The sequence below is a fragment of the Oratosquilla oratoria genome, chromosome 30 (assembly GCF_046742065.1).
Source record: "Oratosquilla oratoria isolate Oo_2021 chromosome 30, ASM4674206v1, whole genome shotgun sequence".
In the NCBI taxonomy this organism is placed as follows: Eukaryota; Metazoa; Arthropoda; class Malacostraca; order Stomatopoda; family Squillidae; genus Oratosquilla; species Oratosquilla oratoria.
This window is the reverse complement of record NC_134806.1, coordinates 51,843,633-51,853,632: the sequence shown is the minus strand read 5'-3', so window position 1 is coordinate 51,853,632 and position 10,000 is coordinate 51,843,633. Positions and strand designations below refer to the sequence as shown.

General features: G+C 44.7%; 1 protein-coding gene across 1 annotated transcript in view; it reads left to right on the top strand.

Annotated features, from left to right (window-relative positions):
* The first annotated feature begins 8,090 nt into the window (after nucleotides 1-8,090).
* Nucleotides 8,091-10,000, top strand: part of LOC143041364 (uncharacterized) — a 14,270-nt gene continuing 12,360 nt past the window's right edge. Inside the window, exon 1 of the mRNA XM_076213194.1 lies at nucleotides 8,091-10,000. This exon is cut by the window's right edge and continues 536 nt beyond it. Within this exon, the coding sequence (XP_076069309.1) occupies nucleotides 8,459-9,397 (939 nt within the window). The 5' untranslated portion in view covers nucleotides 8,091-8,458 and the 3' untranslated portion in view covers nucleotides 9,398-10,000.

Here is a 10,000-nt window from a genome sequence, read left to right as displayed (position 1 = left end):
TGAAAAGGTTTTCGTAACTCGTGTAATTCATATAAGTGTCGGCAGGCGATCTAATTTAACTTGGGGAGACGCCCTCCCGGCGACTGGGTTAAACCCAAGCAAGGTTGGGAACGTCTGATCTCACCTATATCCCAGCCTTTTGAAGTACACCTTGTACACTCCTTACATTCCAGCTCTTTGTTGAACATCTCCTTATGTTCAGCTTGTTTGGAGGATGAGGAGGATGAGAGAGGAAGGAGGAGGAGGAGGAAGAGAGAGCGGGGAGAGAGGAAGAGGTGGAGGGAAAGAGGGAGGAGAGGGAGGAGAGGGAGGAGGGGTGAAGGAGAAGGAAAGAGTGTAGGGAAGAAGAGGAGGAGGAGGAGGAGGAAGAGGAGGAGGAAGAGGAGGAGAGAGAGGGGGAGAAGAAGGAGTGAAGGAAGACAGAAGTAGAAAAATGAGGAGGAGGAGGAAAAAGGAAGAGAGGAGGAGAGGGAGGAGGAGAGAGGAAGAAAAGGGACAGGTGATGAAGAGGAGAGGAGGAGGAGGAGGAGGAGGAGGAGGAGGAGGAGAGGAATTTGACGCTTATGGTATTGGGAGGGCTCGTTCATTGAAACATTGTTATCGACATACGTACACACACACACACACACACACACACACACGTGTACACACAGACGTACACACACGTACATACAGAGGAAGAAAGGATTTAGTATCTGTGTGTGTGTGTGTGTGTGTGTGTGTGTGTGTGTGTGTGTGTGTGTGTGTGTGTGTGTGTGTGTGTGTGTGTGTGTGTGTGTGTGTGTGTGTGTGTGCGTGTGTCTATGGCCGATATGTGTGTGGCCATGTGCACACACACGCACACACACACACACACACGCACACACACACGCACACACACACACACTCCAGACCTCCCAAGACTGATGCGGGTACCTACCACACACACGTCCAGCAGACGACCATGGAGGGGGGGGGGAGAGGGGGAGGAAGAGGGAAAGAGGGGAAGAGGGGGAGAGGGGGAGGTGGAGGAAGAGGGGGAGAGGAAGGGGAGGAAGAGGTGGAGAGGGGAGAGGGGGAGAGGGAGGAGGAGAGGGGGAGGGAGGGGGAGGGAGGTGAAGGGGAGGAGGAGAGGGAGGAGGGGAGGAGGGGAAGGAGGACGGGAAGGAGTAGGAGGGGAGGAAGGAGAGAGGGAGGTTGAGGGGTAGGGGAGGAAGAGGGGAGGAAGAGGGGAGAAGGAGGAGAAAGGGAAGAGGAGGAGGAAGAGGAGGAGGAGGAAGAGGAGAAGGTGGATGACACTCCTACGACTTCTGTTGGTTCGAATCCCGCACTCCTCTCCAATTCCCATAGAGCAATGACTGTGTATTACCTGCCCCCATAAGAGACCCCCCCAAAGCACTAAGGGCAAAGGTGACGGCTTCGGTCGCAGGTAACTAATCAGCGCCCCCTGGCGTAGTACGCTCATCTCTCCTTCTATAGTTTCTATAGGTACCGGAAGGTGAGGAGGAGGAGTGAGGAGTAGGGAGAAGGGGAAAAGGAGGAGGAGGAGGGGGACGGGAGAGGGGAGGAGGAGGAGGTAGGAGGAGGAGGTAGGAGGAGAGAGGGGTAGGAGGAAGGGGATGAGGAGGGAGAAGGAGAAGGAGGGAGAAGGAGGGGAGGAGGGAGGAGGAGGAAGGATGGAGGAAGAGGGAAAGGGTGGGAGGGTGAGGGGGAGTAGGGGGAGAAGGGGGGAGGTACAGTGTAAACCTAAAGTTCTCTCTCTCTCTCTCTCTCTCTTTCTTTCTCTCTTTCTCTCTCTCTTTCTCTTTTCATCAACGCCATCTGTCAACAGCGAGAGTAATCCTGCCGTAGCGCACTGGTTTCTGGCCTTCCTCACACTGCACAGGACCCGGTTCGAGTCCCGATGGTTCTCACGTAAACCCGTGAGTAGTTTCTCACCTTCATTCGCTCTCACTTACATACATACATACACACACACACACAGATACATATGTACATACATATATATACACACATGCATAAATACACACATACATAGATACATAAATACATATGTACATACATGAATACATATATACACACATGAATACATACATACATACATACATATACACACATATAGATACATAGAAAATGGTTATATAAATCAATGTGTATATATATATATATTTATATATATATATATATATATATATATATATATAAATACACAACGAATTAGTAATAAAAGACATAATCAAGAATATAGATGCACTTTATACATTTTTTTAACATCACAAACTCCCCCTTATCGGAAGGCTAGGACAGTGCCCCTCACAGAGAACTTTGTAGTAGCGTGGAATTCAATGAACCATGCCTTTGGTTCAATTTGGCCGGTGGCAGGGTTCGAACCACCATCCCCTCGACCTTCGACGCAAGTAATGACGCACTAACCAGCTCGGTAGAAAAATAGATTAATAAAAAAATAGAAATAAAAAAAATAAAAAAATGAATAAATAAATAAAAAATAGATAAATAGAAAGTAAATAAAATGTCAACTCTGGAACATAATAAATTCAAAAATCACCCCAAAAAATGAAAGAATTTGAAAATTTTGAAAGATGATTCTGATAATCTAGAGACTCAAGTTGGATAATTGTTAAGACAAAACAGTCAGTTAAGATATACGAAAATGAATAAATAATTAAACGATATCAGAATGGTAAAAATAAAACAGAAAGAGATGGATGAAGATACAAAACAGAAAAAAAATCCAATGTGGAGCAAATTGTAGAAGAGAGAGAGAGAGAGAGAGAGAGAGAGAGAGAGAGAGAGAGAGAGAGAGAGGGGGGGGGGAGAGAAGATATGGGAGAGGAGGAAAATGAAGACCATGCAGAAAAATTAGAATGGGAGGGGGAGACTGCAAGAGACCATAAGGCCTACACTAAGCAGTTCCATGTCCATAACCACCTGTCATCCCCATCCATAAAGTTGTCTAACCTTTTCTTAAAACAACCGATAGTTTCAGCGCTCACTAACTAGATGGTTACTAAGTCTATTCCATTCGTTAACCATTCTGTTAAACCTACGTTTGTTCAATTTAAATCAATTTCCATCTATCATCCATAAAGTTATCCCATCATCTCTCAAAACAACCAATTGATTCGGCGCTCACTGCAGAGTTACTAAGCTGTTTATTCCATTCGTTAACTACAGCAAGAATAGAAGAAGAAGCAAAGAAAAGGTAGAAAGCAAAAGAAACAGTGCAATGAAGAGGCATATATATGAAAAAATAAAGTATTTAGGTTAGGTAGATATGTATAGATAGAATGAGAAATGGGGAGGTGAGGAGGAGAACGGGGGTGGAAAGGGAGTTGGGAGATAGGGTGGATGAAAGAGTATTGGGATGGTTTGGACACATGGAAAGAATGAGTGAAGAAAGACTAGTAAAAGATGTGTGGAAGGCAGAGGTGGAAGGAGTGAACATGAGGGGTCGACCTAGGATGAGATGTATAGATGGTGTAAAAGGGGCTTTGAGAAAGAGGGGAATGTCTGTTGAGGAAGGACGGGAGAGGACAGAGGACAAGGGTTGCATGGAGAATGGTTGTATTGTTTGTATATGGATGATGCTGTGATGCATGAGGTGGAATGGGTGGGGGGATGGGGGGTGAGGGAGTATGTGTGAGAAATAATTTGACGCAGCCTGAAGGGATTTCTCCCCGTCTTCTCCTTTTCTGCATGAGGGGACGGAGAGGGGGGGGGTCGCCGATTTAATGAAGCGGCCTTGCTGTGGATGTGCTGTGTCTTGTGACACTGCTTCTGACCCAGGGCAGTGGGCGAGATGCAGGGATGACCCGTCATCCAGGAGGTGCCAAGATGAGAGGGAGGGAGGAGGGTGGAGGGGAGTGGAGCGTGATCGGGATGGAATGGGTGGGAGTGGTTTTTATGTCTTTGTATTTTGGCTACCTCCCTTGTAAGGGGGGAAAAAGCCTTTGGTATATGTATATATGTAGATATGTATAAGGAGGTACACGACCAATCATTTTGCTTACAAAGGAAGAGCATGATGACAGGAGACCTTTTGGTCCATAACTAGGTCAGATGCGGAAAAAATAAATCAACAAATAAAGAGGTAGATAAGTGAATAAATTCATAAATAATGGTAAATAATAAACAAACAGAAAAATATCAATATTTTATAATACATAATAAAAAAATAAACATGAATGATAAATAAATAACAATAATAATAAAAATGGCAGCATTACTGCACAGTTCTTAGGTGCTTATCAAAATGAACTACACTACAGGAAGTTTATTCCATTCATTAACTACACGGTTGGTGAATTTGTTTCTACCCACCCCCAAATAAAATATACTTCCTGACAGTTTGAGACCATTATTTCTTGTCTGATTCGCATTTAGTGTGAACATTTCGTCCCTTTTGATGTTGTCAATTCCCTTAAGAACCTTAGAGATTTGTTTAAAGTCACCCATTCGCCTACGCTTCTTTAGGGAAAATAGATTCATGAATAGGACATGGAAACTAGAAACTATAAAAAAATTCTAGATGTGTTTGGGTAAGGATGTGGCAGAGGTGGGGAGAAAACAAGAAAATAGGTAGAAAAAATAGAAGAAAAAACAGAGGAGGACAGCGTTTTACTGAAGAGAGATAGATGAGAAGATGAAGTGGTATATAAGAAAGTATCTATAAGAGAAGGAAAGAAAATAAACTAATTAAAAATGGGTGGAGTTTACACTAATACAGATGAACAGACCTCAACAAAATTACAGATAAGCGAAGAAGCAGACATAATATGCTTTGCAGAGACTAAACTCAACGAAAAATTTCGATATTCCGGTGAGAAAAAATATAACATATGATGACGGGACAGCAGAGGAAAAAAGGAATGGAATGGCGACAACCGTATAGAGAAACAAAAACATAGAGGAAATGGCACCGTAGGGAGGGGGGGGGGGTAAATGGGCCATATAAAAGTTATTTACATTTCTAATTGAAATTGGTTTTAAAATATTTCACTTTTGCCCTGAGTAAATACCTACCTCCATTTTTACCAGAATTGTAATTACCTGTTGTAACATGATTTTTAATACATGAATAACTTTAATATGGCCCATTTACCCCCATTGATGGCCCGATTACCCCATCCTACGGTATTGGGAGAAGGCGTGGACGAGATAACAACCAAAACAAAAGAGAGATAAAGTATAAGGTGAGAAAGAGACCTCCACACAGACACAAAAAAGGACAAAAATAAAACAATACCCAAAAGTTAGAGTGAAGAGAACCTTAAAAGGGTGTGACTGATAGAACACAAAAACGGGATATGCTGCAAGAGACCCTAAGGCTTACACCAGGCAGTTCCTTGTCCATGACCACCTGTCATCCCCATCCATAAAGTTATCTAATCATCACTTAAAACAACCGATAGTTTCAGAGCTAACTACGGGGTTAGTAAGTCTATTCCATTCGTTAATTAACCACTCCGGTGGTAAACCAATTCTTGCCTATTTTCTTCTAAGGAAGTATGAGCCTAATTTGTTCTACAGATTTGTGAAATCCATGGGAGAAGTTATGGACGTGTTCACCAAAAGAGAGAACAAGACGGGAGAAGTTATGAAAGTTGTTTCAAATAACAGAAATGAAAGTACACCGAATGAGTAATCTTCTTGGAAATTTGAAAGAAATACCTCTCCAACTAGATCGTGAAAGTGGGAAGAGAACAGTTACCAAACGAAATACAACGATTGTGCGTTCGCTGGAAGAAGGTAAAGTGTCGCTGGACCGGAATTCTGCCAACGTGGTACCAATACCCAAAACAAGGGGAGGATCCTCTGAACCACAGACTCTGAGATGTGACCAATGGAGTTCCACAAAGTTCCCTTCTGGCACCGGTAATGTTCCTAGTGTTGTATTAATATAACATCTATAATCATTATTTATTTATTTACTTGTTTATATATTTATCTATTTTTTTAGCATCCGACCAAAAGGTCTCCTGTTGGCCTATATTCCTTTGTAATCCTTTGTAAAAAACAGTCAGCCACGTGAACCTATCTGCAGATAATGCTGAGAAAATGAAAATAGTGAAAGGTAAAGATGGTTATGATCTGATACAGAGATAAGGATAAGGATTGCATATTGACACAAAAAGATCTTGATAAGACTTATGAGGAACCAGAGACAGAAAACGGAAAAGATAAATGAGAAATCTTGGAAACGGAATAAAGCAAAAAGAAAAGAAAAGAAAAGAAAACAATTATAATGATAATAATAATAATGATAACATAAATAAACAAAAATAATAATAACAATCGGTTAAGTCACTATCACTTGTCACGTGCTAGCGGAGGTTCGAATCCTTTGGCTGTACCACGTTTCAATTTCTGCATGTATGCCTCCTCGAGCCTCTCGATATTGATGGCTTAGAATTAAAGTAAACTGTGCTGATATATATATATATATATATATATATATATATATATATATATATATATATATATATAGATATATTATCAACCACTTAACTTTTCTCCATCTTAATTCCATGCAAACACGATCAAGACAAACAAAGAGCTCGATGTAAGCATATTATTCGGACCTAGCTGGCACGTAACAGATCGACAGTGACTTAACCCATTGCGCTTTCTTGATTGGGCACACTTGCGAAACTATTCGGAAATAAAATAAAACTATGACTCCTGTTTTCTCTATTCCTACTTAGTCAACCTGTCAGAATGTCTTAACATTATATATATATATATATATATATATATATATATATATATATATACATACATATATATATATATATATATATATATATATATATATACACACAAGAGAGAAAATGCAAAGAGCTGTGACAGTTGTGATAATGGTGATAGAGATGGTGATAGTGCTACTAATAGCTGTAGTGATGATAGTGATAGTATTGATGGTGGTGTTACTGATAGTGGTGGTGATGGTATTAGTGATCGTGATAGTGATGATAGTAGTAATGGTGGTGATAATGCAGTAGTGGTGGTGGTGATAGTATCAGTGATTGTGGTAGTGGTGATAGTATTGGTGGTGGTGACAGTGGGGGTGATCGCGGTTGTGGTATAGGTGATAGTGATGGTGATAGTAATGGTGGATATAGTAGTGGTGATAGAGGTAGTGGTGATGGTGTTAGTAATAGTGGTGTTGGTGTTAATGATAGTGGTGTTGGTGTCAGTGATAGTGGTGTTGGTGTTAGTGATAGTGCTCGTGGTGATAGTATTGGTGGTGGTGTTAGTGATAGTGACGGTGATAGTAATAGTGGTAGTTTTGGTGGTGATAGTGTTGGTGGTGATGGTACTGGTATCATTTGGTGATAGTGTTGGTGATAGTGGTGGTGATAATATTGGTGATAGTGGTTGTGATAGTAATAGTAGTGGTGATAGTGGTGGTGTATTATGTATGAAGATTACATGGAACAAGACCAAGAGGAGGAAAACAAGAAGAGGTCTGGAAGAAGACAAAGAAGAAGAAAAGAAGAAGAAGAAGACGAATACAAACATGTGAACACATAGATTTATATACATGGTACATGTACTGTATTATGAGGAAAGAGAGAGCGAGCGAGAGAAAGAGAGAGAGAGAGAGAAAGAGAGCGAGAGAGTACATACACACATACATGCATCCACATCCAAAACAGTTAATCTATGAATGAACCCAACATATGGCGAGAGGAAGGACGCATTTTCACCTCGAGACGCTTCGCTCTGCTTTCACACGGGTACCTCGGACACAGCAACTTCCCCCCATTAGACATGGGGGTGATTGGGGGGATTGGTGGGGGGATTACAGCATGTGGTAACCTAATACACAATCAATCTCAGTTTGGGAACCGATCTCAGCGTCATCCTTGTAAGAGTAAAAAGGTTCCCACGATGTGAGCAAGGTTATGACGTGTACAATGAACAGAGCCCCTCATTGGTCAAGAACAGGAAAGGGCGGGGCTAAAGTGTGACGTCACGGGTATCCGTGGATCCTATTGGCTGGTCCGGGTATAGAGGAGGAGTCGGGTGACCGCATCAATGGCTGGGATAAACTGATTCTAGTAAGTTAGTGTGGTTTGACCCACGAAGAGGAGCGGGAGGGGATACTAGTGAACAGTGGACCCGCGTCAATTGTCATTTTTACGCGACCGATTTCGCGGTGGCACCGACGACAGACACGTCTTCTGTGGAGACAACAAAACCCACAGCCCTCTTGCACCAGGTGCAAAGAACGCTGCCCACCATCTGCGACTGTGTGTGCACGTGTGTGTGTGTGTGTGTGTGTGTGTGAGTGTGCGTGTGTGTGTGTGTTTGCGTGTGTGTGTGTGTGGTCTCCTTCGGGGGGTGGGTGGGGAGGAAGAGGCGACAGACACACCTGGCCGTGTTGGTGTGCCTGCAAGCGCTTCCAAGGACTTCGAAGGCTTCCCAGACAGGGCCAAGGACTCTTAAGTGTGCGATGAAGACACCGGCCGGGGGCCGGAGACGATTGACCCCGGGAGTTGTGACCCAACGGGGAAGGCAGGTCACGGGGGGGTCGTCGACTTGGTCGTCGAGGGCCACGACCCTGACACAAGAGGCGAGGTTGGCGAACCATACCCTGGGAGTGGCCAGTCACAGCCCCGACATGGTGGAAGGAGGACGTAACGCCGAGGTGTCCGTCAGGAACAAGAAGAGGAGCAGGAAGAGGAGGACTGCAGCAGTGTCGGGAGGAGGAGGAGGAGGAGGAGGACCTGGGAGATCGGCGGCAGGGACAGGGGCACCTCTGACCCAGCAGCAGATCGACGAGGAAGCAGATCGACGGGAGATTAAGGAGTACCTCTGTCGACTTCGACACTTGGTGCCTTCCTGTCCGAAGGACGGTCGTATGTCCAGACTCGATCTGATCCAACACGTGATCGACTACATCGTCCAGCTACAGGAGACCCTCGTTCGACACCCTGCGGGCCGTATCGTCAACAGCACCGCAGCGGCGGCGGCGTACCACGAGACCCACAATGCCGCAGCCTCGACAAACAGTGCCGCAGTCACTCCCGCAGGCGACGAGGTCGTCCTCAACCGCAGTGCCAACCCGAACACCCCGTTCGTGCCCCTGGGGAACAGGGCCATCCCGATCAATAGCCTCCTCAACAGTCTAAGGGTGAGTAAGTGGCACTCCAACAGTTCTCCTTCGTCAGGAGGGAGGGAGAGGACTCGTTGCCAAGGGCACGGACACCCGTCCCTCGTCTCCAACTCGAACACAGTCTACAAAGGCGGTCGCTACCCAGTCGCCAACCGAAGAACCTCTTCTTCGGTGACGCCTTCTTCAGCGCCTTCGTCGTCTAGTTCCTCCCCCACCAAGAGCTGCCGACGGCCCCTTGGGGTTCTGTCGTCCATAAAACCCACAAATAACCGATGATCCTTCAAGGACATCCGTCCAAGTCATCCCCTTACATCGTCATCGCCTTCTTCAGTAGGTAGTTCGTCTTGAAGAACTTTACTTGCCTACCTCCTCCATCCACCTCCTCCTCCATCCTCCTCCCGGCAGACAGACACCTGCAGCTGCGTGACAGCCCCTCCTCCTCCTCCTCCTCCCTCCTTGCTCTTCCTCCTCCTCGTCCTCTCCTCCCACAGCTGCTGTTGTATAGACGCAGTATAGACGAAAGGAATGTGTTTACATGTACATATGTAAACATATGTGCGTTTTTATGTGAGAGTGAACGCGTGTGCACACGTGTATACATATATATACATACATGTGTGTGCATGTGTGTGAGTGTGTGTGTGTGTGAGTGTGTGAGTGTGTGTGTGTGTGTGTGTGTGTATGTGTGTGTGTGTGTATACACATAGATCCTTCTAAAAACTGGCTGGGATTCTTAAGGTCTTAAAGAAGACCCCAAGTCAAGGAGGAGGTGGAGGAGGAGGAGGAGGAGGAGGAGGAGGAGGAGGAACCACGCCTCCAGTGTCCTTCTTGGGCTTAAATGTGATGTTTCGGGACTTCAACATCATCAGCATCATCCCA